Source organism: Henckelia pumila, chromosome 1 (assembly GCF_033568475.1).
Source record: "Henckelia pumila isolate YLH828 chromosome 1, ASM3356847v2, whole genome shotgun sequence".
Classification (NCBI taxonomy): domain Eukaryota; kingdom Viridiplantae; phylum Streptophyta; class Magnoliopsida; order Lamiales; family Gesneriaceae; genus Henckelia; species Henckelia pumila.
The window spans coordinates 88,808,443-88,836,126 of NC_133120.1; the positions used below are offsets into that span (position 1 = coordinate 88,808,443).

General features: G+C 34.5%; 4 protein-coding genes across 4 annotated transcripts; 2 read left to right on the forward strand and 2 right to left on the reverse strand.

The window, feature by feature from the left end:
* Positions 1-1,980: 1,980 nt before the first annotated feature.
* Positions 1,981-3,428, forward strand: LOC140875087 (F-box protein At5g07610-like). Its single transcript, XM_073278632.1, has one exon. The coding sequence runs from the start codon at positions 2,028-2,030 to the stop codon at positions 3,234-3,236; it is 1,209 nt and encodes a 402-aa protein (XP_073134733.1). The 5' UTR covers positions 1,981-2,027; the 3' UTR covers positions 3,237-3,428.
* Positions 3,429-5,671: 2,243 nt separating this feature from the next.
* On the reverse strand, positions 5,672-7,762 carry LOC140875971 (aldehyde oxidase GLOX-like). Its single transcript, XM_073279804.1, has one exon. It carries the CDS (start codon positions 7,516-7,518, stop codon positions 5,764-5,766), a length of 1,755 nt encoding a protein of 584 aa, XP_073135905.1. The 5' UTR covers positions 7,519-7,762; the 3' UTR covers positions 5,672-5,763.
* A 497-nt stretch (positions 7,763-8,259) lies between these two features.
* LOC140876283 (E3 ubiquitin-protein ligase RGLG2-like) lies at positions 8,260-12,117 on the reverse strand. Its single transcript, XM_073280203.1, has 12 exons — positions 11,989-12,117; positions 11,158-11,390; positions 10,772-10,856; positions 10,562-10,702; positions 10,372-10,485; positions 10,191-10,288; positions 9,962-10,041; positions 9,744-9,849; positions 9,496-9,623; positions 9,253-9,433; positions 8,756-8,812; positions 8,260-8,657 (listed from the first exon to the last, which is right to left on the reverse strand). The coding sequence occupies exons 2-12, from the start codon at positions 11,383-11,385 to the stop codon at positions 8,577-8,579; spliced, it is 1,299 nt and encodes a 432-aa protein (XP_073136304.1). The 5' UTR covers positions 11,386-11,390; positions 11,989-12,117; the 3' UTR covers positions 8,260-8,576.
* Positions 12,118-25,368: 13,251 nt separating this feature from the next.
* Positions 25,369-26,033, forward strand: LOC140867771 (uncharacterized). Its single transcript, XM_073272824.1, has 2 exons — positions 25,369-25,609; positions 25,666-26,033. Exons 1-2 carry the CDS (start codon positions 25,369-25,371, stop codon positions 26,031-26,033), a joined length of 609 nt encoding a protein of 202 aa, XP_073128925.1.
* Positions 26,034-27,684: the final 1,651 nt, after the last annotated feature.

The window sequence follows — 27,684 nt, forward strand, 5'->3', positions numbered from 1 at the left end:
TGAAATTCTATGGTTGAGCAAATAAAATATTTTAGGTGGAAATTGAAGTAGTGTGGCCATTTATGTATGGGCAGTTTCTGCCATTTATGTATGGGTGGTTCGCCACCAGCCTCGTACGATGGTTTCTTAGACTGATCAGTCGCACTATAAGTATGGGTCACACTTACGGATAGGACCATTCGATGTTAAGAAAATAAGTGCTCAACAACTCAAGTATGTATGATATTAAGTATGTTATGTATAATTCAGTGATTATTTAAGCAACATTTATGTTATTATTTTTAAGGCATGCTCATGCACTTATAGTATATGTATTATGTATGAAAGTGTATTAAATTATCTTAAACCCTTGTTAGTATGCATGTTGGGCCTCTAGGCTCACTACACTGATATGGTGCAGGTGAGTATGTAGAGGAGCAGGTTACCCCTACCGGTGGTGAGGACGTATGAGCAGTGCTGCAGTAGCCCCGTGACCGTGACAGCTTCTGAGTCACCATGCTTGAGTCTTATGATACATTTTATTATTTTTATAAGGGTTGAGTTGTTTGGAATATTTTATTAAATAATTTAGTGCATGCACACTTTTTATTTATTTTAATTATGCAGTATATTTTTAAATTATAGGGTTGACTCAGATATTTATTTAATTCATAGAATGCATTTTATTTAAGTATTTAAATTGTTTATTTATTTAGTCATGAATTTATTTTAAGATTTTATTCTGTGCATATATGTATGGGCATATATGTACATATTTTATTTAGTAGTATAAAAAAAAAAAAAATTTCCGCATATTTATTTATTATAGAGTTAGGGTCGTTACAGTTACACTCTAAGAAAAATACAAAATAGAATTTATTATTTTTCTGAAGTTAATCTGTCGATGATTAATAAATATCACTCATGGAAAATTATTGCCTAGTTAATATTGATGTGATCTGGTCAGTACTTTACTAATTTATTAAATCGTTTGGATGGCAATATTGGGGCCAGTCCAATATTTCAATAAACAAACAATGCAATTTGAATTATATTATGATAGGATTCATGGACTCTATACATAAAACAAAAATTAAACACATCATCATGTTTTCTAATTTTCAAGAATTCATCATTTTTTGTTAAAAATTTATTTTATTTTCTATCTAATACATACTAGTACTAATTTTTTCTTCACATCATAAGTAGCTAGTGTTCTAAAATATCAAAGTATAAAATTATTATATATAAAATTTAAACTTTATTTATGATTTCGCGTGTACGCGCAAATGAACGTTGAATATTGGTTAGTCAAAATAAAATGGAATGACAATTTCATCCCCATTGCTTTCTTAATTAAAAAAAGATTTTATCCACTTAATTACTCAATTTTAATTTTTGGTTGACATTAATTTGTTCAATTAGTGTTTCGATCCATTAAATTTTCAAATTTTGATATATTAACTTCTAATTTAAGTTATTTTAGGCCACATTTGGTATCAAAAGTCAAACCTAAAAAAAATGTTTTTTTGGTTTATAAGGTGTTTGGATGGTCATTTAAGTGCTTAAAAAAACACTTTTAAATTCAAATTTAGAGCTTTTTCAAAAGCCAAAAATTATAGCTTAAAAATCACTTTTTTTTTAAAAAAAATGTCTATGAAATCCAAACGTAGAGATTTTTTAAAATAAGTGCTTTTAAAAGCTACAATTTTTTGCTGTTAAAAAAGCTCTAATTTTGACTTAAAAAAGTGTTTATTTAAGCACTTTTTTGGTCAACCAAACACCTTGTTAACTAAAAAGCACTAAAAAAATACTTTTTTTGGCTGACTTTTGAAACCAAACAGAGCATTAGCCTAGTATAACACTGAAAAATGTTAGTCAAATTATCAAAACAGTCGAAAATCTAAAATTAATATAACAAAATCAAAATTTGAAAATTTAGTAAACGGAGCAAAAATTAATAGAAAATAAAAAATAAATTATCCTCCCCAATCAAACTAGCTAGCTTAAATAGACAAACAAAAAGTTGTGAAACGAACACAATCCACATGGAAATTCCATTCCAGTTCTCTCCAATGGCGAAATCTGCAGAAATGGTGGCATCCATTCCCGATCTCTTATCTGAAATCTTACTGCGCCTTCCCATCAAATCATTACTTCGTTTCAAATTGGTTTCCAAGCGCTGGTTTTCTCTCATCAGCGATCCAAGATTCTGTCAGCTGTTTGATCCCTTTCCCAACCCGGCAGTTGGCCTCTTCTTGCCTTCTTCAGCCGCAGTTCATTCCGGCGAAGAACATCATCTTCATCATCATGAATTTATCCCTTTTGGTTCCGAACAGTACTCTATCGAATGTATCAAAGATCATCTGCCAGCTTCTGGGGTAAGAATCTTGCATTCTTGCAATGGATTGATGCTTTGCTGCAGCAACAACAGTACTGTGACGAATGATGATCTTGAGTACTTCCTTTTCAATCCCACCACCAACAAGTACTCTTCGATCATACCCAAACCAGACGAAATTTCGAAAAGAATTCGTGGGATGTACTTGGCTTTTGATCCTGTCAACTCTTTTCACTACAAAATCGTTTCTTTATTGTTAGTCGGAGGAAATCAGGAATCACATTTCCAGATCAAAGTCTACTCATCCGACACCAATTCTTGGCTCACACAAGGCCATCCCTTCACTACTTCTACGGCCGCAAATTTCGACAAAGGCGTGTATTGCAACAGCGCAATTCATTGGATGTTCGCCGCGGGAAACGACGAGTCTTTTTACTACCATGTCCACGATCATACGCTAAAGCAAATGCCATCTCTGCCTCTCACATACAGCAGACAGTGCAAGAGAGACTACTACTTGGGTGAGTCTTGTGGCCACTTGCAATTCATCGACATGCGCGGTCCCCGAGTGAAACTCGCTGTTTACGAGCTAAGAACCGATTACTCCGAATGGTTCGCCAAGTACCAGGTCGATCTTTCGCATGTTGTGGCAGAGAATCCAGCAATGGCTTCCCTACGGGGCAGCCCCATGTTCTGGTGCTGCTTCGTGTTCGAGGTTTTGGCGGTGGTACGAGGCGGGGACGATGGGGATTCGTTCTTGGTTCTGCAGATTCCTGGGAAAGTGGTGAGATACAACATCGTACGCAAGATTTTCCAAGATTTGATGGAGTTCGAAGGAGTTGTTGGGTCTTCTTTGAAGTATCCAAAAGCTGGTGGGTTTCAGTATATTCGCTCTCTTGGTTGTGTTTCATTTTAATTTTTTTTTTTATTATGTGATTATAATATTGTTTAGAGATCGATCAATATGATGTGGGTCTGTTTTATATTGTAAATTACGTTAAAAAATAATTGGTTTATATTACGTAGTTTTAATTGGTCTTATGTTGTATCGAAAGAGTATTTTATAAGAGAGATTTTATATGGCGATTTGAATTCAAGGAAAAGAATATATTAATACACTTGATATGTTATTTATTTTTGAATTTAGACGTATGTTATATAAAAATATATATAAAACGGCAGCAACTTTACTACGAATTACGATAGAATGAGTCCCATCCAACTCCAAGTGTCATTGTTTATTTTTTTTTTTACAAGTAACTATAGCGTCTGTTCTTATCCACCCACAAAAAAAAGACAAATTAAAATACTTTAATAAGATTAGTCATTTTCAAATAAAAATAAAATATAAGAGTCTTATCTTTTATTGATTCAAACTAGTTTGAGAAACTACAACTTTATACGTTCCTTTTAATTTCATAGTCATTTAGATGATCACGGTGCGGTAATATTTTTCTACAAAATTTAAAATGAATTTTTTAGGTTTATAAAGTATTTTTTTAAGTGTGATTTTTTTTTTACGTAAAATTTAATGTATGGTTTCGACTGCAAGCGGTTATGCAGCTTTCTCAGTAAAAAATAATGAGTAACAAGTACAAGAAAAAAATATATCGATACAATAGAATTATATATTAGATTGATATAAAAATATTAAATGACTTTATAATATCTTTTAAATAAAAAATATAAGTTATATCAGACAATAATTAAGATCTAAAATCTAAACCATACAATCTCATAATTCAAAGCAACACCACTTGGAATGGAAAAAAACAAAACAAAACAAAACATGTGCACTAATAAATAGACTATAAAATAATATCATTAATTTTTAATCGTTCAATAGTTTTAATAACTATATACAAGTGTTTTTTAAAATTTTATATCATTATTAATTTATTATTAGCATTCTGCAGTTGGATAAAATTGTTTCCAAATTGGACTAAAAATGTTTTAGATCTAATGAAATTATGCTTTAATTTCCTTACTACTTGTTTTATGTTAAATATAGAATGAACAATATACAATAATATTATAAATAATATGAAGTTAATTATTTGATCAACTATGAAGGCGCGGTTTTTGTCCGAATTGTCACCATATAATTAATTATATATGGTGTGGTTTGAACTTTTTTTAGTAGTACGGTTTGATTGATAAATTGAACGCAACAATTTGGTGCGGTTCGATTCGATCGGTCACCGAGTTTGATCATCCACATTAACTCATCCAAATATATTTAATAATCTAATTTGTCCCTTTTCCATTCTTATATTAGATCTAGAAATTTTGCTGTTCCAATTTAATTAATCTAGTAATTTGTCCCTAATTGTACATTTAATCATTTTTTAGACATAGCAGTAATAACCAAGCACTACATCATCAAATTTGGCATCATATCCTCATTTTCTAGTTTCATATTATCACTTTTTAGACCAAGTTATAAAAAAACCTACACGATCATAAATGCAAAAAATAATAATAATAATAAAATAAAATAAAAATCAAGTTACGAACCAAAATTATGATTTTTATCTAAAAAGGGAAGGTAACAATTTTTTTTCCTCTTCAATTTAGTATGTTGTCTTTTGTATTTCAGCTCACCGTAAGTAATAGAATTAACACAAAAATTCATGCGAGACGATATCACATGTTAATTTTGTTACACGAATCTTCTATTCGATCTTTTTCACGAAAAAATATTATTTTTCATTGTAGATATAAAATATGAGTCGAGTTAACTTCTTTCACAGTTAATATATAAAACTTTCTCGCACGAGAACAACTCATGAATCACAATTTCAGCATAAAACCCAAAAATAAGCCTCCAGGCACGTCAGAATGGAAAACATGTAAAACATGTGATAATAACTAGCAAACTCAAAAATGATATGTTATTGGATTAGTTGTGGTGAGGATAAGGGATGTGGACTACCTACCTGGAAAGGTCGTGGAACAAAAATAATTAAGTTGATTCGTATCAGCCTATTCATATTTTTCTTCATGTGATAGAGATTGTATAACCACCCTGAAATCTTAAGTAGATAAATAAAAAATAATAATTAGTAGCCGATAAGTTTAACTTTATTTTGATATTACAAAACTGAACTTCGGATCTGAACTCGAACAATATATCAATTTTTTTGAGTTGGAGAGGTGATCGTTTCAATGAATCTCGAACTTGAGAGTTCGTCCAAACAAAAAAATTTGGTGTCATATGTAGCATTTAATCTAATTGACATAACAAATACGCTTAGATAAATCATTTGTTACCAGTTCAGAATGTAAAGCAATTTTATATAGAATGTAATAGCCGTTAGATTGGAGTAAGGAGACAACGCTCATCAAGAACTAATCTGTTGGCTTTTTTGGGGACTTCATTTATGACTACTGAGTAGAGATACACCCAGAAAAGAGAGAGAGAAAAAAAAGAAACACAACTTTTAATCATGTATGAATCTAACCCATTGAGAGATGCTAGGAATCCCCTTATTGACAACACTAAGCATGTAATAACCAGAAGGTGCCACTTTGGGAGATGAAGGAGCTTCTAAAACAGCGTTCACCCCTCCATTCTCACCCCACACCATCTTCTTGCACTTGAGAATCAGCATCCTCTGGTTCATTGATGCGGAATGTGTGTTAAATGGGGGCGAATACGCTGTAAAAACGACCTCATTTCTTGATCCATTCTTCTTTTCTAAGAAAAAATGAACACTGAATTCTGCCCCATATCCCACGCCTATATCACTTCCATTGATGTGAATAGACACATTTCGTGGTCTCTGATGATCGAATTCTTCCCCCATATGAGCCGGTACAAATGCCTCCAGACGTAGTTCGGTGGGATACCTTACATTATTGAAGGCATACTTACTGTTTGGATTGCTACCAGCTACAAGAACTCTTCCATCTGGTAAAAGGATGGCTGACGAGCGGTACATTCTTGCAATGTTGGTGGATTTGAGCACCGAGAATCGTCTCCCGAGCGTTTTCTTTGGCTTGTAGAGGTAAGGTTCGAGGGAGGGATTTGATGCAGAGTCCAATCCATCACAGCCTTGTTTAACTCCATTGATTATAAGAACATGGCCTGTGGGGAGAAGAAGCATGTCGCTCATTAGGCGAGACTGGGGCAGCTGTTCCATTTCCCACTTGTGTTTATTCCCTGTGATAACCATTCTTCCGCAGGATCTCAAACCCTTCAAGAATCTGCCCTCTTTGGCTGCAGAGAATGCCCCGTAATTCGCTCCGCCACAGATCATAACCTCAACTTTCTTGAATCCATTGCTGTGGTCTAGTGGAAGAATTACAGAGGATCCTGTGCTGGGGTAACTTCTTGATCCATTACCAGGAATTCTTGGATATTTCTTCACCACTTTATTTCTTTTATAATCGAAAAGAATAGAATCCCTATTTGCAAAAACGAAAAGATTCCCATCAGAAGAAAGATGCATGACAGGGTAAAGATTGTTCCCTCCTCCATTTCTGTCATAAGTTTCGTGCAAAAATGGAAGGTTGTAAGACTCATTCGATCTTTTCGGCACGAATTCATATGAGAAAACGCTCCTCCCGCCCATGACAATGACACGATCATCCTTCTCCGGTAATAACTGATTCGAAGCATACCACCTATCAACAGACAAAACCTTCTTCCCTTGTCTCCAATCACAATGGCCATTCTTACACGGCTTAAAGTACCGTATCCTTCTCGAACCAGAACCAAAGCCACCAGTTTGAACCAACGTCCCATTGCTCAAAATCGAGCCTGAAGAACCCCAAGCATCGGTTCCGATGTTTAGAGGCCTGATCTTGTTCTTCATCACATCATACTCTATGGAATGCGCATAGCATGCAGAATCTTGCAAATCGCCGTGTGTTCCTCTGCATCGTGTCCCGTTGTATCGCCTACGCAGTTGGTAGCCGGCCTGGCCTGATTCAGTCTGGTCTGACATGAGGACTGTGTTGTGGTGAGTTAAGGCCATGTGCATTGCCACAATACCTGTGTTGTTCAATAGAAGCTGCCATTTTCCCTTCCCCAATACTTCTCTTATTGCACAGTTCCATAGCAAACAAATGAAGGCTAATAATAAGGATTTGGAGGAGAAGTGGTATTGTTTATTTTCCATGAGGAAATTGAGTGTTGGGTTTATTGAAATGCTATTAATAAGGAAGGTGTTTATATAGTTGCTATTCTCCATACAGCATATAATTTGCCATGAAGCTATCTCATTTTTAGACTATGAATCTTTGGCTGAGTAAAAACTTCGGAGGATTCACACAAAGCTTATTGTATTCTTGAAAATTATTATTTGCATTTCAGGGTTAGAGTTCGTTGCTAGATGGTTTTCACATGACTCTTTTGGCATATATTTAAATCTTGTCAAATCTTTTAAGTTTCAAAAATTTAAAAGATCATGTAAATTAATTCAATGAGATTGTACAACTTTATAACATACTACTTGCAAAAAATTCAAATGTACGAGTTAAAGGAGTTTATGGTATCTCAACGGAGAATTTTAAAAGCTCACTGGTTTATAGACAAATTTGCGAAAATTTTGAAAATTTTTTGTCCATTCCCTTTGTGGTAGAGTTCAACCTACCATACGGTTATCACCTAACCGTAAAATATAATAATTCATGATTAACCACATCAGTGTTATAATATTATTTACATCTCAATGTATAGACGCCATCGATATTAAGATAGTGTTTGGAAGAGCTTCTAGGAAACACTTATCAGTTTTTTCTTCACAAAATTTCACAAAATCTTAAAATTTTGTGAAAGAAAAGCTGAGAATTGATTCCTAAAAGCTCTCCCAAACACTACCTAAGTATTTATTCTTTGTAGCACATGGTTATGTTCCTTTCTGATGTTGAATAAAGAGTTGGTGAAAAAAGGCGAGTAAATATATAAAATGGTGCATGGGAAGTAAGTGATATTCAGAAACAAATGTATATATTTAACTTGAACATGACTAAATAAATAAATGAAAATGAGGCGTCACAAGTCGGATTGCATTGCATTAGATAACAATTCAAGAAAAGAGGTGCACTAGTCTACGAACTAAACAGAATGCTAAACAATCAATGTACCTCAAAACAATCACGAAAAATAATCTGATGAATGTGCCATCTGATACTGTACAGATGCAGATGAAGAACCAAGGGACGAGCAAGGAAAGATGTAGCAGATTTGTACATGGAAGAGAGCTTTTATTGGCTCGACCTAGTTCGATTCGACGAAAAGGTTTCTTATTTAGTAAAGCTTTATCCTTGTTTCAATTTCCTGTCGGCAGATTGGGCATGATTGCAGGTCTTGGCCACATCCACAACACGTCTGCTTACAGAAAAGGAGGAAATTGATAAAAGAGGAAGTCATAGACACTGGACATTGTATTTTTCAGTAAATCTAGGAATTAAAACACTATATCATACCTGATGTCCACAGCCAAACGCCATATCCTTTGGATCCGTAAGGCAGACAGGGCAAAGCTATCAAAGTATGAATTACAAAAGGTTAACATATCTCGACTTTGTCATTTATACTCGGTGTACCATTATTGGAATAAATAGTGAGTCATGTGCCAAATGCCGAAAAGGTTCTTCATTATACAACAAATATGTCATGCCATAGAGGAGTTCAGTTCCTACTCGTAGCTTCAAAACTCCTCATGCTAAATTCCCCATATACTTCATTAAATTGGTAAATGGTGCTTGTTTTTAGGCCTTTGTTGGGTGTATACATGGTGACAAATTTCCTAAATATTGTCGCACCAAATACTTTGATCTCGAGCTTTTGAAACATGTGGTTTGTAATGGCAATTTTCAAAAGAATCACAGCATTTAGGCAAAACTTGATCGCCCAATAACCAAAAAAAGAAGAGAAATAACTCAAAAATTAATGGACTATTTACAAAAACAGGATTCCATACATGGTTATCGGAAGCATAGCTTGCAGGCTGGCTCGTATGAGCAACTGGATCATATCCTCGAGAAGCAGGTGCACTTGGGTAGAAATTACTAGAACGGGGAGGTTTTGACGCAGTAGCAGCAGTTGGACGATATTGGGGAGGGGGAAGAGGTACCCTGTTCACATCCTTCCCTCTAGAAGCACTGCACAAACAACTCGATCAATGTACATATTGGTTTTAAAAAAAATTATTTTACTATTTTACCCAAGAATGTTGAGCTCCAACGTTGCTTTATATTGAGACGGTATCTCCATTAAGGCTCCAAGCGCAAACTCGGCCTCTTTCCTGGATCGGTCCATGTTTTTTGACATGATTTCTGTGAAGTTTACAAACTAGGGATATACAGGGAAGTAATAAATGATGTAAGATTTAAGATAATTTCCAAAATGTGTACTCTTCTTGTTTCTTTTAGATAGTTTTCACCACGGGGAAGCTACATCAGGCTAACTCACCTGGAAATTGTCAAATGCCCGAGCAGGGATATTGTCATCAAATTCCTTCATCATATCCCATGGCCCATCTCCAACTCCCACTAAAATAATTGATAACGGGTACTCACTACAACCAAAGACCGTAGGAAATATGGTGAATGGATTCAATTTATTTTTTCTAGTGCATATGATAGCATCACATCATTGACAATAGACTATTTGACATGCACTAGTTGCACCTGGCTTTAACTATTGCCTCAACGGTTTTCCTCTCTTGAGTACTCAATTGGCCTCGATCAGTGTCAACACTTCTTGTAACCTGAATCAAATGATAGACCATTGATGAACAATAATTCACAAGCCAAGACTCAAAAAATGAACAATTATGGTAAAACCCAAGGTATAGTTTTATCAAGAATTAGGGAAAATTAATAGTTTTTATTTGTTTTAAAAAAAAACACTACTTACCTGTCCATCAGCAATAATCAGTAAAACATGGTACTGGCCACCGCTGTTCTCAACAATAGTGATCGCCATTTCAATGATAGGAGCGAATGACGTTGGCCCTGTTGAGACAAGGAGACAACATTTATCAAGAGAAAAAGAAGACCGATAAGTGAAGTAAAAATCAAAAGGCTCGAGCTTGAACCTGCGAGTCGTAATCGAGGTACTAATTCCCTATATCGTGTCAACACTTCCTCAAAGCCTTCACAGAATCTCTCATCCGGGAAAAAACTAAAAACTTCTTGGTCATGCGTCGAAGCTGTCAAACTAGAATAATAAAATCTCCAATGTCTCCACCGCAGAAAAATGAAATAAGAAGATTCTCAAGAAAATACCATCTCCAAAACCATAACATGGAATTAAATTATCTTCGTCAAATTTGGATAATGTTCTCCCAATGATTGATATGGCTTGTTCATAAGGATTTTGCTCATCTCCAATGGCATGCAAACTTCTTCGATTAAACGACCTCGCACCTACAACAAAGGAAAATTCAATGGCACTGCACTTCAACTATTTAAAAAAATGGCATGCAGACACCAGACCTGTCCACTCATTGCTCTTGGTGAAATCAATACCAACAATTAAATTCGAGGATTCCAGACCGGCACGTGATAGTGCATCAGTGACCTACATCAACCATATGTTATTAAGATTAATAGTTAGAAAGTTCAAGGCACACTTCCTATGTTACATAATTCAAAAGGAAGAAGCAAATTTCAACATCAGATGCCAGTTTTGTTTTAAGAAGACAAGCTAACTCAACATATCCACAAACACTCGCTTGCCGTGCACATCGTTAACCACCTTGGACAAATCTTAAGAAGGTGGTGAATACTTTCAACAAAATGCACGACATTAAAAAAGAATCTGCTTTTACTAGCACCCTTTATTTTCATCTTATTCAGAGGATTTCAGATCATAATTCCACCTGTTCTACGGTGTTGTAGTCGTCATTTATTTTAGAGTATTTCCTCTCCAATTTTCTCTTGGACTCATACGAGGGACCACCGTAGGTTGGCGGTGGGGGTTGTGTGTAGCTGTGACTCGGTTGAACATACGATGGCTGTGGATAGGGATGATTATTCCATGATTGTGAACTGGAGCCATAAGATGAGTACCGGCCCGTGGTCGCATTCTTTGAACTCTTCCCACCCATGAGCTCTACAGTAAAAAAAAAATTTATGTTCTTAGAGAGGATATGGAACTTTCCCTCAAGAAGAGAGACATATTATGCAAACCCCAAAAAGTACAACATCAGAAACTATGGGTTTTTGGAGGATCAAGAATTGTAGCATTCTAGATCAGTCCTTTAACCAATCCAAATAAACAAACACTGACATTAACATTAAAAAACAAATAAAGAAATGAATCCAAAAGAAAAGGAGGCTGAATAATTCCCACATCATTTCCATCCATACAATCCAAAATAATCAGTAGCACATTTTTGTTGAAATCCAAAATCCAAGAACAAAATTCAGATCTACCCAGGAAAAAATTCAAGCATCATCAGTCAACGAATCGCACTAAGATAATTAATCAATAGAACACCATTTTTTCCGTAAGCAATAAAATAAAATAACCACAAAAAATTCCAAACTTTATCATCCCAAACATTTTTAAAAACAAAATCATACAGAATACATATATTTTTAAAAAATAATCAAAAAACAATCCCTTTACAATGCTATAAACTACACATCCAAAAGGGATAAAAGAATCAACACTAACAACAAATTCAATAATGATATTATCTTGTAACCTTGTTAAGCAACCGCACCGCACCGCATGACGACTCTGTTAACAGAGAATATTGGAAAGAAGATGGATAGAGTTGAAAGTTGTTTAGCAAAATTTGTCGTTTGGAGTCCACTCGGTACATCTATTTCACTCTGCTCTTATTCTTTTACATTATAATAATAATTAATTAATAATTAATATAATATAATATTTTTTTTACGGTATATAATATAATATAATTTCCCAAAGAGTGTAAAATTGGATAACAATGTATGACTAGGCCAAAGTCCAAACAACCATATATATATATATATATATATATTTTCTCTGGATAAAAATATTTAAAATTAAAAAAAACACAAAAATATTATAAAACAATCTCACGTATTAATTTGTAAGATAAAATTATTTTCACGATAAACAAGAGAGCGAATTAACTCATTTTATAATAATAAGTTATTTTGAATGAAGTTTATGATAATATAATTCTACTTTTAAAAAATTATTGTAAGTGTAATCTATGATAACATAAAGTTTTTGGGGGAAAGCACAAACTACCTTTTTTAATTAAATTTACGAAAAATCAAAAGGTCCGGTTTTTTTTTTTTTTAAAAAAACTATTTATGAAACAATGTTTCACCCAACCAAACATGAACAATGAGCATAAATGTATTAAATTGCGTGTAACTTTTAGACAGTTGTGATTATAATCAAGTCAACAATACTTCGGTCACATACTCTCGGTCTTCCTTGGAAATTTCTAAAAGTTATCTTTAGAGTAGTATTTAAGGATGTATTTAAAGATTAGAGTGCTATTTAAGGATATATTTAAAGATTTAGAATTTTTTAAATAATAAATGTTAGTATTATTTTAGGATAATGCTAAAAATACAACAAATATCGTGTACAACGATATTTATAACAATTATATCGTGAGATTTGCTATTTTATCGTGAAATTTTGTATTCAATTTATCGTGAAATTTTGATATATATAATTTTTACATTGTGTTGTAAGATTTGTTGTATAAAATTTGTTATACATGTAGTATTGCTCATTATTTTAAGGCTAATATCTCATTACCGCTCAATTAGATAACATCTTTTAATTTTTCGATAGTCTCAAATATATATTTATACATTTTCCTTATTTGGTAGTATGTTTTTTTAGAAATATATTTTTACAATCTAAATATTTATTGTAAAACATGCAATTATTTTTTGAATAATTTTTAAGGGACTTTTTGAATGAACTAACTAAGTATAAAATAAGAAGTTTATTTGTAAATTATATACTCTCAATGATTTTCTTAATATGTAAAAATATGTATATTTCGGATGGAAAAATTAAATAAAATGATGCATTAATGAGCTATACTCCTTTTATAAAAAAAATGGGAAAAAAATGAAAATCATCTTTTTGCCGCATTTTTTTAAAGTCCCATTAACTGCAACATAACACATTCAAGTAAAAATTTCAATTTTCTGAACTCGCTAAATGAATTTATTTGATAATTTATATCATAAAAAGTTCAAATTAAAATACAATGAAAGATAATATTATTAATTATAGGTTAATTGTAAGGTTTAAAAAAATCAAGTTGGCCATATATTTTGTTTCTTTACCTCTATTTCAGGATTTTTTTAAAAAAAAATATGTAAATGTAGCTTTCTTTAAATTTTATATTTTTCTCTAATAAAATAGATTGAAGTATTCTCCCCGTTAATCCAAGCTACCTGACAGGAGGATAGTTGACAACGTGACCCTGAATCAGTTCAAGGGCGTTCTTCACATTTTTTTTTAAAAAATGAATTATAATATTTTTGTTTATATCAAAATATTATTTTTTTAATCCTTAAACATATCGAATTAACTCATTTTACAATTATTTATTTGAAAGCGAGAGTAAGGAATTTTTTTTTGGTTTAAGCATATTTCACCAAGATTGTGGAACTCGTCCCAAAAAAGCTAACACTAGACCAAAAACAATGAAGAGATGCTTTTTTCTGGTTTTTATATTTATTATTAAAAAATTGACGAATAAATAGAAACACATTTCCACGTTGGTTGGACAGTCGAGTGCTCCATCCAACCAATGCTCATTAAACACTTTCCTAAAAAATAATAATTAATTCTTTAGCAGGAAAAATTGTATATAATATAATATGTTGGTTGTTTAATTCGCAAATTCGATTCAATGGATTAAAAATTTAGATATATTTTTTTAGACCAAGCTGTTTCAGCCATTGTTACGAACGTTGGGATTTTTGGTTATTTATGATTATTTGTATGCATGTCTTTATGAGTGTGTTAAAGTGGACGTTTAAGATTATTGTCCAAGACGCTTGGTGTCATCTGGTCTAGTTGACAGTCTATTTCCCATTCATTATATTGCTTACTGTCATTGATCTATCGGAAGCAGTGATATTACCTCTTTTGCTGTGTAGTACTGTCAAAGTGATCAAATATGACATTTGGGCTAGTCCTAGATTAAATTAAAGGGTTTCAATAACATCATCCTTACTATATATTAGCTATAAGTTTGGCAAGCCAAAAGATATTAATGGTCGATTAAATTTAAGGATGAATCGCATAAGCCGCCAAAGGAGTTAAGTTGGGGAATCTTTGGGTTTGCGGAAGTAACAATTGCCCCTATGATTAGGGTCGATCTTAATAATTTTTGGGTATGAATCTAACTTTTAAAAGAGATCCCTAAATCATAATGTGCATTCATATTCTGTACAAAATGGTAACTATAAAACAACTCGTCTAACAATTTAGAACTAACAATATTGATCAAATTGTTCATGAATTTTTTTCTCAATTAATAGAATAACCAATTCATTCAATCTTTTCACATAACATGATTTATTGAGGATATGTTTTGAAAAACGTTAAATTTGATAAATTTTTTGTTTTGCACTTACAAATATAAAAAAGTATAGTCAACGAGATGTTATAAGCAATGTGAGTATTTAAGAAATATCCATCAATTTTTTTTCCAAGTAATTCACTATATTCATTGTCGGTTTTGTTTCTCTTGGTAATAAGAACTTCAAGAATGTTAACTCCGAGAATAAATCGTGCTCATTAATATCAGAAAAACCCTTATGAGTCAGAAAATATATTTTTATATTGGTCCAACTACACTAATATATAATAAATTTAGGGAATAAAAATGATTTTTTTGTTTATATTGGACATTTTGAAAAATAATTTATATTTGAAAAAAAATTATAAAGGAACATAGGAATAATAAACTTCATAAATAAATTTATCAAAATACCTTGAAATAAAAAAAAATTATATTAGGTGGTGTAGAGCTGTCAAACGGGCCAACCCATGACGGGGCAGGCCGGCCCACCAAAAACCCACCTTTTGGCGGGTCGATGGCGGGGTTACCCATCATCATGGCGGGCTGGAAATCCTCAACCCAACCCAACCCAAGGTGGGTTGCGGGTTAGGCGGGCCGGCCCGCGGGTTGGATCACGAAAAATAAAAATAAATAAATAATATTATAATTAATTATAAATATCATTTCATAAATAAATATTAATAGAAACATAATAATAAAAATTTTAATTATTGATTTCATGTGTGTAAATTTTATATAAAGTAATTAATACAAAAAAAATCACAATTTTTATTAAAAAAATACATATATAACGATAAAAATAAAAATAAATTAATAAATTTTCAGGCCCGCGGGCCAACTCGCGAGGGTCGCGGGCCTAGGCGGGTTGACCCATTTAGGCCTACCTTTTGTTGGGTTGAAAAAATTTCAACCCAACCCACTTAAATTGTGTGGCGGGCCGGGCCAACCCGATGGGCCTAACCCAAATTGACGGCTCTAGGTGGTAGACAAAGAAAAAATAATTTGCTGAGATATGAATGAAAAAATCCCAAGAATAATTAATTTATATTGGATCAATTTACACTTTTATATAATAAATTTTTTTTTTTCAAAATTATGGGCTCCGAAAAAAAATGGGCCTGAATCGGCCTCTAAATAGGAACGGCCCTGCCTATGATAATGGAAGTATGGTACTTGCATGTGCATTGTCTTGCAGGCATCAGGGGCGGTCCAAAGAAAATTGAGGTCCCGGGCGAAGATTAGAGGAATAGTTTCTTACATTAATTTTTTTAAAAAAGTTGATATTTACACTTTATTTTTTGTTATTTGTACTCTAAATAAATTTTCACTTCATTCTACACATGAATTTGAGTGTAGGTAACACAAAGCAAAGTGTAAATATCAAATTTCATTTAAAAAATTAAATATAATCGAGCTATACGAAATTATCATCATATTTTGTTAATATAATTATGATCCCGAAAAAAAATCACATTGAACTATCTAAACTCACAATTTAAGTGTTACTTTAATTAAAAGCAGTTAATTTAGTCATTAAAAATAAATTAAATAAAAGTCCCAATTTTTAAAAATAAGTTTCGAAATTTGTAAATTCAATCCATAATTTTCAACAACGACAAGAAATTAACTATAAATACTAAAATATAACATTAAACTAAAAATAAATTGAACAATTCATAAATCAAATTGTAACGCACACAGAGGTCAAGATAAAATTGGTAACATCAAGCTATAAAAATCAATGCCAAGAACGTGAAAAGTGATGATCGACGACAAACAACATCAAATTGAGAGGTGATTAACAAAGCGACAATTGAATATATTAATTTGGGTGATAGTTTTGTTGTTGACGATGTATAAATATTCTTCGATTTTTTAAATAACTACTATAATATAATAAAAATTAATTGAAGTACATTAATACATAATATTTATAATATAAATTTATAATAATTATTATTTTTAAATTTGGAGTCCCACCCAAAGTGGGGCCCTGGGCATGCGCCCTGCCCGCCCTGGGGCAGGGCTGCCCCTGGCACGCATGTTCGAGAAGCTGAACGTTTTAATTATTGGGCTGTTACTCGAGGTGTGAATGAAGAAATGCAGATGTAAGGTTTACCAGAGGAGCTTCAAAGAGAAATACGTACGTCATCTGCTTAAAATTTGTCGAGAAAGTAAGGTTTATAAATACCATTTATGTATATATAGGATTAGGAATAAGGAACACATGTGAATGAATCCCGAGTTACCCGCAAATGTATGAACGGATTGAGTTGTATGCCAATTACAGCTGAGAATGTTTCAAGTGTTGGATGAACCTATCATTGATGCTATATGTGAGAGGTTGAGAACGAAAACATAAATCAAAGAAAGCAAGATATTATCCCGAGGTGGCCTCGTTGATAAAAATGGTTTTCATAATTCGAGAGAAGATGGGAGATATATATGATATACATCCCCTTGTCAGAAGGTGACGTTTGCGGAGAAGAACTACTCACATGGTGCCTCGAGCATTCGTTTGTGAACAAAGGTTCTTACTTTTTTACACAGTTTTTGAATATTTTTTAATAGGCGCAAATTTGTTGCATCCCCCTTGTGTTTCATTCTTGATCAGATGGAAGACGAATAAGACTTACAGGACACAAATATATTGCTCAGCAAGCAACGGGTTGGCAAGATGTGTAACGAACGTGGAAGCTTTTGTTTGACGAGCTGCTGATCTTGAAGAAGTTGTTGGAAAAAATGGTTGGTTGTTGTGGGTTGTGAATGAGATTGATACTCATTGTCCCACATTGGTAAAATATGGGAAAGGACACCACTATATAATGTCTAAGATGAGATAAGGGGTTGGGGCCCCAAGGGGTACCCATATTTGTTAAAGGAAGCGGACCTAGACTATGCTAGGTTTGAACCATTAGCCACGCGCCGCCGGCCGGCTCGGACCGGGCATGGGCTGGGCTTTGACATGATATAACTTTTTTGGACAAAAAATTAATTAAATATTTTATTTTTGCTTCCGAATCAGTGCGGCTTTTGGGTCCTAACCAGTGCGACCTTTCAGCTGAACGTGTGCATCTCTTCGACCTGAATCAGTGCGTCTCTTCGCCTGAACCAGTGCACCACTTCGACTGACCTCTCCCCATTCACTCCAACTCGCTCATTTCTGATTCTCTCTTCTTCTTCTTGCATACTCATTGATGATAGTTTGCTAAACCGGGGCCCGGGCTGTCAGGGTAGTGAAGTGGGCCTGACAAGATAACCAGGCTGATAAAAATATCCTTCTGTACTTGAAGAATATTGTGACGCAAATTGGATTTCAGACACAAAAGTCTCAAAGTCTACAAGTGGATATGTGTTCACCATCGGTGGAGGAGCTGTGTCGTGAAAATCCTAAGCAAACGTGTATAGCTCGTTCAACTATGAAATCAGAGTTCATAGCTTTAGACAAAGCGGGAGAAGAAGCGAAATGACTTCGTAATTTCCTAGAAGATATTCCGTGTTGGACGAAACCAATGTCAGCAATTATGATACATTGCGATAGTCAGTCGGCTATAGGTAGGGCACAAAGTAGTATGTAGAATGGTAAGTCAAGACACATACGTCGAAGACATAATACCATTAGGCAGTTGATCTCAAATGGGGTTATCGCAGTTGATTATGTAAAATCAAAAGATAACTTAGCGGATCCGTTGACAAAAGATTTAGGGAGAGATCAAGTAAACTGCTTATCAAGAGGAATGAGATTAAAACCTACAAAATTAAAGAATATTCATAGCGAAAACCCAACCTTATAGATTGGAGATCCCAAGATCCTGGTTCAATGGGAAAATCAAGTTATGAATGTCGTGTGCACTTAGAACTTCGTTCTATTCTCATTCCTAGGATAAAAAGTGCAAACTGTGCAAGTAGTGAGGTTAAGTTTTAACAAACTTTTAATGATTCCTATATTTCTTTAAGAATTAGGGTATGCCAGGATACTCATATAATAGAAGGTTGCCTATTTAAGTATGAAGACGGGCCGCTTCAACGAAATACTTAAGAATCCAAGATGTTGTCCAGGACCAAAACGGACAAAACCATGAGAACAAATAAAGTGTGAGAAAATTTATTGTGTGAATATTGTTGTCTTGGTTTACAACAACGGCTGAATAGTTCAAGACGTGAACGTTCACTAGGCAGCCTAGTAATTCCGATAGTGTTTCACTAAGGAAGGTTCAAAGCCGCAAGCTGGGTTGTGAATGAGATTGATTCTCATTGTCCCACATTGGTAAAATGTGGGAAAGGACACCATTATATAATGCCTAAGATGATACAAGGGGTTGGGGCCCCAAGGGGTACCCATGTTTGTTAAAGGGAGAGGACCTAGACTATGTTAGGTTTGAACCATTGGCCACACGCGCGCGCGCCGCCGCCTTCTGTCCGACCGGCCAGCTCAGCTCGGCACGGACCAAGCGTGGGCTGGGCTTTGACATGATATAACGTTTTTGGACAAAAAATTAATTAAATATTTTATTTTTTGCTTCCGAATCAGTGTCAGCCCGAATCAGTGCAACGCTTCATCCTGAATCAGTGCGGCTTTTGGGTCCTAACCAGTGCATTCTTCCAGCTGAACGTGTGCATCTATTCGGCCTGAATCAGTGCGTCTCTTCGCCTGAACCAGTGCACCACTTTGATTGAACCAGTGCGTCTGAAGTGATACAACCCATCAAGGCAGCCTTCCAACGTCTATAAATAGACCTCTCCCCATTCATTCCAACTCGCTCATTTCTGACTCTATCTTATTCTTCTTGCATACTCATATTCGAGTCTGAGTTTCTTAAACACTTTGAGTGTTCAAAAGATTCTTCGGTTTTTGTAGTGCTACTACCGAAGTTGATGATTAGCGTTCTATCTTGGGAGACGATTTGATCAAACCCGTAAGCACTTAGGCGGGCAAATTTGTCTTAAAAATATAGAGTCAAACTCTCGACTCGCTATATACTGTGTTGCTGCGTGCATGCTGTTGAAAGATTAGTAACTGAAGTCACGCGTCTTTTTGCCTGATTCTTGAGAAGTCCTCGTGTTCGAGGAGCCATAAGGCAATTTTCACGTAGCAAACAAATAAATGCAGAAAGTTATTGGGATTTATCATCATCCATCGATCCTTGGGGAGCAACGAGTGTTCTGTTGTGTTTATACTGAATTTTTTTGTCCAATGAGATGTTTTTAGTGGTAATTTTGAACCGAAGAATTGCTAATTGATTATATTTTGCTCGTTTGTATTTGCAAATTGGTGGTGGCAGATTGATCTAGATTCCCATGAAAAGAGCAGTCTGCTTATAATTGGGTTATTTTGTGCATTTGCCTCATCATTTGTGTGTTGTTTCAAGGTTGCTAGGTGATTTCTTGTGCAACGGTGGGACATAATCTATACCTTATCTTGTAGTAATTGGCTAATTAGCCTGTTTTTTGGTCCATTTTTCAGGATAGGTAGTTAGGTTTCTGGTAGATGACCTAAGGTTTGTCATCAGAGGATTGTGAGATAGTTCATGGTGGCATCTACTCAATATCAAATATCTAATGCTAGAATTTTTTTTTAGAGAAAAAGATGTTGTGGGAAACTTTAATGTTTATTTGCTACAAATAAAACAATATTACAGAACTAATTAGCATATCAATATTTTCCAACAATTTGTTTACCAACAATATACATCAACAATAAAGTGAGGATTGTTTAGAATATTTGCTACAAATAAAACGATATTAAAGAACTAATTAGCATATCAATATTTCCCAACAGTTTGTTTACCAAGGATGTAAGACCCGTGATTAATTGATTTAATCCGACATATTATTTAATTTAAATCCGAGTATATGAATTTGAGAATTTTGGAGTTATGATTTAAATTTTAATATTTTTAAATTTTTTAGGATTGAAATTGAATTAAAAATGTTTTTCGAGGACCGATTTGCAAATATTGAAGAATTTAGGGGCCAAAGTGCAAATAATGAAAAATTGCATGACACTTGGCTTCTAATTATGCATGAACGTGTATATTATCTTTTGATTCAGCCAAATTCAGCAGAATACGTGAGAGAGGAAGAGGGAAGGAAGCTCAACCTAATTCTTGATCTTTAATCTTTAAAAACTTTTGCTCCGGTTGTCCGAATTCAATTTCGAAAAGAGTTTCGAAATCCTTGCAAGAAGGGCTATTAATTGATGTAAGTATTATCTTGATCTAGATGATTTCGAAATTGTGTTATGGGGCAGAAGTCAGAAGTGTTTATAGATTTATGCTTGTAAGCTTCTAGTGATTGATATATCAAAACTGGATTGACGAACGAACGACGTATGAATTTGATATGAATTTTCAGCTTATATTTAAAAATTTTCACTTCTGATATGTTGATTTATTGCTGGTATACATGCTGATATGTGTGTTTTTAGGAAAGATGATTGATATATATTTGACGATATCGAAGTTGAACCGAAGAACAAGCATCGTTCGCAAGTGCTATGATTTTTCAGAAGTTGGATTCGATACTATGCTTCTGATTGAGTTTATATATGATGATTTTTAGATGATATGAGGTTTATATGAAGTTGATTTGAATGATAGAAGTAATAGAAATGAGTTACGGTTGCCAAATTTTAATCGTTAATGCCGTCGAGCCAAGAATTGAGTTGATTTGTGATATCTTTGATTTAGCTGGACATTGATGAGTTTCTTGCTGATGTTCTTGAATATATATGATGTGTTTTTAGATTGAAAACATGGGACATAGAGCTTGGAAAGTTCAGCGTCGAACCGAGAAAGAATTGATCAAAGTTTGTGCACTTTATGACTTGAAGAGTGATTGATGGTTGAGCAGATTTTGACAAGGGACTTGTTGTGTTGCTTGACCAGGTTTGAAGAGCTTTGAACCAAGATTGAAAGGTAAAAGACAACCTTTACAGAAAGGGCTTGCACACTCAATATGAATCTATTGAGTATTCCTTTCTAAAACCACATACTTTGTGCTTCTATGTTGATAGTTGCATATATACTTACTTTCTTGATTTAGCTTGTGTTGTTGGTCTTTACTTGATGCGTTTGAGTTTTGTTGCATTCATATTGGGCCAACTTTCTTTCGAGTTTTGAGGACTGAGTTGACAATACGAGATGATAGGATGTTTGGACGTATATTGAGGAGTTTAGGTAATTGAGTCATCCCTAACATTTGACGGCTAGATGATTGAGTTATCCTTAATGTTTGACGCCCAATATAGTGGACCAAAGTCCGGGAATAAACACTTAACGTCACCTAGAATAGAGAGTAGGTGGATAGGTTGACGTGTTTCTTTCTCAGGGATTCCAAAAAGAGAACCCATACCGATATGATAACCGATTTTTAAATCATGCATTACTTTCGGTTGAAATAGATGAGTTTATATTATTTTGATTAAGTTAAATGCATGATTGTTTGAAGAGTTGATATTGATTTGATATGAGTTTATGATATTTACAGCATGTCTTGCTTGAATACAACGATTGCAATTTGATTTATAGCATTTTGAGTTAATATGTCTTAAGTTGCCTTGAGTCTTATTTGTTAAATGATTGTTAATATGCTTGAAGTTGAATTACTTGAGTTTATGCATGTTTATGTTGTTTTATACTGGGATTAAATTCTCACCGGAGTCTCTCCGGCTATTGTATTGTTTGTATGTGTGCATGACAATAGGTGGGACTGGAACGAGTCCGAGAAAACCATGAAGAATTGAGATAGAGAGAGAGTAGAGTGGTGATTCGGGTTTAGATGAGTTGTTGTCAAGTGTTGTATCAACTTGAGATATAGTTGCTTGTATGCTATGATTTTAGCTTATGTTGTACTACACTCTAGTTGATGAAGAACTAGTAGACCTCTCCTTATGCATGTTATTTTGGTGGTGTTGTTGATAAACTTTATGTTGAAATCTTGATACATGAAGTTAACATGAGTTTACTATATTGTGATGGATTATGAGTTGTAGATGTAAACTCAAGAGTATCGAATGAAATGAAGCTTATTTCAATGCATGTTGGGAATTGAGTTTATGTTTATATTTCTTTTAGAATTGATATATCTTGTTTAGATGACTTGGTACAGTGATAAGCACGAATTCTATCGTTTATTTGACACTTTATTTTGTCGTATTCGTGCTTATCTGGCATTTTTATTCCGACTTTTGTGCCTAAATCGTCATACTTTTATGTGTTTGTAGGTTTGACTAAAATTTGAGAAAGCTTAAATATTGAAGAAAAAGTTAAACAATGCGATGCCACGTCGAAACTTGGCCGAAAAACATGGAGAAATCATAAGACGCCAAGAAATTGAAGAGAAGTTTAATGTCCGGACCCCGTGCATGCTTTGGAAGGGGGTCCGTGCATTTTAGAGATGAAGAAGGAGTCGGCCCAGAATAATGTCCGGACCCCGTGCCATTTTTGGACCAACCCTCGTGTCAATGCAATTAAAGAAATTCGAGACAGAGGACCTCCGGAGGTGTATCCGGACCCTTATCCGGGGTCCGTGTAGTTACTGTTCACGAGCTAGAAAAATGTCCGGAGGTGTATCCGGACCCTTATCCGGGGTCCGTGTGGTTCGCAGATTTGGAAAAAAATATATTGCCAGAAATTGGAAATTTCGGGACTCTTTTATTTGGAGGCAATATTAGACATTATTTGGGACGAAAAATAGGGCTTTTTGAGAGGGAGATATAAAAGGGAATCAAGTCCTAATGAGAAAAGGAATTTTGACTCAGAGACTTTTGCCAGATTTTGGAACTGACGGCTTAGAGCAGAATTGAAGAACACAAGCGAGATTCAGCACCATCGCTGAGATTTCTCTTTTCTTCTTTTTCTGTTTTATTTTATTATGAATTCAAACATGAAACTTTTGTTTGATTTTATTATTATGGAGTAGTCGTCTTTTGACCGGGGCCACAATAGGGCTAGACTATTGATTTTTTTTCATGGAACAGATTGATTGAATTTTGATTTATGAAATATTTATTGATTAATGTTTGTGCATAATTCTTGATTTTAATCTGGCCAATTAATTGCATGTCTGTTGTTCGATCTGGATTTGAAAAAGAAAAGATTGAAATTAACTTCAAAATATTGATTAACACTTGGTTAAACCGACTAGAAATAGTATTCGGTTTCAGAGTGCGATTTTAGGCGAAAGCTGAAATTCCATAACTCGTGAATGCGTTTTTGTTTAACTAAATTCAATTAGAAATAATTGGACTGTTAAATGAAAATAGGGTTATTAATTCTAGAAATAGATTAATAATTATTCTAGGGAATTTCGTCGTGAATATGAATGAGCTTTGTTTGATTAAATCCAATACGTGGCAATTATCGATGTCTGGTACCGTTGTGTGTTCCTGGTCATTTTCCTAAAATTTGAATCAGTCTTAAAGCTTTTCTGTTCATTTAATTTAATTTAAACTTCTGCTTTAGAATAATTTATTTTTATTTTAATTAGTAGTTAATTTATAAAAATCCATCATTTTATTTAGCCTAGATTAAATTGAATAATTTATATCTTAGTATTTAAACATTAGTCTATGTGAGATTGACTTGGACTCTGTCCAACTATATTATAACTTGACCTAGTTCACTTGCTAGAATTTTCTAACCGAAATAATCGGTCATGCAGCAAAGGAAGTACTTGGACAACAGCTGGGCAAAATTATTTTTCTCTGCCCGTTTGAGCGTACCCGCGCTGGCCCGAGCGCACCCACACCTTGGCAGAACAAAAGTTCTGCCAGGTTGAGCGTGGGGGCGCCGGTCCAGGGCGCACCCGCACCCTGGCAGAACAAAAGTTCTGCCAGGTTGGGCGCGGGGGTGCACCCGCGCCCATATTGTTTTTAAAAAAAATTGAGGCTTTGATTGCTTGGTTTTAATTTATGAACTTGGATTAAATGTTTTGATTTGAGAGATTAGCGCCCGGGTCGTCACAACAGGTGGTATCAGAGCGTAGGTTCTGGATTGATTTAGAATGAGCGGGGTAGATCGAGTCCGCTTGATTTTTTTTATTCGCATGTGATTGAATTCTTTTTGTGATTACCTGAAATACATGTGAATATTGCGTTATAATTCCAGAACTTTATGATCGCGTGATTTTTTAATTGAAATTATCGAGCATGCTTTGCTGTTTTTGAGTTATATGATGATATACTTATGTGATCAAATGGTAAGAATATCATGCCGTACAGATGCAAGAATTACATGCTTTCCTTATTATATGAGTTGATTGGAAGCATGTATTATTCGAGAATGAATCGGAATTTGATCTCTTGAGAATGCACGAAAGTTTTGAACAGATGAGGATTGAGTTAGAATTAGGTTACATGAGATTGTATTATACATTAATCTGTTTGAAATATCAGATATGCCTCCTCGTCGAATGATGAATAGACAGACATAGACAGTTCCTCAGCCAGAACAAGTAAATGTAGCCCCGACATTGCCACAAACACCTAAAGCTCCGAGAACATAGCAAGGCAGTACATTGAGAGATATGAGGGATGTTACAGCGTCACCAATGGAGATACTTCTGAAAAGATTTCAATCTTTCAAGCCGCCTACTCTGAAAGGAACTGAGAATTTAGTTAAATGCAAAGGTTGGTTAGAGGATATTGAGATTATGTTTGATTCCCTTGATTATGCAGATGATAGAAGAATTAGACTGATTGGGTATCAATTGCAAGATGTTGCAAAGAGCTGGTGGATTACAACCAAGAAAACTCTTGAGAATCAAGGTACGATGATTAATTGGAAAGTGTTTAAACTGAATTTTATCAACGATTCTTTCCAGCATCGTACAGAAAAGATAAGAATGCAGAGTTTGCCAATCTGAAACAAGGAAATCTGAATATCGAGAAATATGTTGCTAAGTTCTCTACTTTGCTGAAATTCGCTCCACATGTAGCTGAGAAAGAAGAGGCTAAAGCTGATCAGTTCATTAATGGACTGAATCCAGATGTATTTACACTGATGAATGCTGGTAGACCAAACAACTTTGATGATGCACTTGATAAAGCAAAGGGAGCTGAGGCTGGTCTGATGAAACAACGAGAAGCATTGTTTGTGTCACATTCTCAAAGACAGCCATCGAGTCAGTTTCAGCAACCATTCCCCAGATCTGAGGAGGTGGTAGCAGTAGTGGCAAGAAAGATTCTTTGAAAGCAAAAGGAAAGGAGTTTAAGAAATCAGGAGATAGTTCATCTAACTCTAGTGGATAGAGGCAAACTAGTTTAGAGTATGCAGGAATTTATTACAACAAATGTGGAGGAGGACATCCTAGTAATCAGTGCAGAGGTATACTTGGGAGTTTTCATATTTGTCATCAAGCGGGACATTTTGCCAGAGTATGTCCGCAACATGGTTTGAAAAGATCACATGGTGCAGGGTCATCAAGAGAAGTGACTCAGCCTGAAAGGCAAGCATCTTTGGTATATTCCACAGCCTCCACCACAGATTATACCAGGAGGAAGCGAGACTGAAAGCCAACCCTTGAGACAACAAGAGCGAGTATTAGCCTTGATTTAAGAACAGGCTCCGGAAGCATCGAATGATGATATAGCTGGTAATTATTCTCTTTATGATTATTTTGCTTATGTGCTTGAAGATACTGGCGCATTCCATATTTTATCTCTGAACAAAATTACCGTGTATGTATTCTCTACTGGTATCTATTCTTGTGTTTTACGGAAGTGATATATGTTCGAAAATTTTCTACTATAGTTTGAAGGTAATGTGAGAGAGATAGATTGTATTGTGCTTGGTTTGTTAGAATTTGACTGAATTATCGATATAGATATGGTAACCAAGTACAGGGATGTCGTAGATTGATTCAGAAAGTTATGAGATTCAGAACTGAATTGATAGAAGAATGGGAAGTCTACGGTCAGAGTTCGACATTTTGAGTTCTTATGATATCTATTCTATCTCTAATTTTATTATTACAGAAAAGAGCAGGGGAATTCCTCATTATGCAATAGATATGATGAAAGCTAGTCCAAAATTGGATGATCTGTCAATGGTTAGGGAATTACTGATATTGTCCAGATGAAATTCTGAGATTACTTCCAGTCTGTGCGATGAACTTCGATATGTAATTGATGACAGATATCTTATTGATGTCGAAAGTACCTTATAGCATGACACCAACAGAACTGCAAGAATTGAAAGAAATCCAGATCAGTGAGATTTTGTGCTACTTATCAGAAATTGAATAAGGCCACAATGATGAATTGTTTTTTTTTTTTTTTTTTTTGCCTTGATTAAATGATTTGAGCAGTTATAGAATTTATCGATTCTAACAGATGAGATATGAATGCAAATGTGATATAATTCTTTGTTCTAAAGCCTAAACTGTCAATGAATTAGACTAAGCGAGGTCAATTTAATGATTTATGAACAATTTAGTAGTTTAGAATCGAAAGAAGAGCAAATTCCATTGAATTTTATTATGAAACTATCTATATCGGTATGAGATTACGATATAATTTTTTATAGTTCTTACAGATGGAATAATATGTTGTATTTGACGTTATACAATATGATGAAATAACTAGTAGCTATACGAAAAATGTTATTCCTTGCTATGTGTGAGACCTCGTTTCTAAACAACTAATATCAGACAACAAACGATAAGTAATCAAGAACCCAATAAATATATATTTTTTTTAAAAGGAGGCTCGCGCGCCCGCGCTGACATCAGCGCGCCCGCGCCTACATCCCGCAAATCCCAGCGCGCCCGCGCTCATACCTCGCAAAGAGGCCGCGCGCCCGCGCCAAAGGAAGCGCGCCCGCGCCGTCCCCTCGCCCAGAA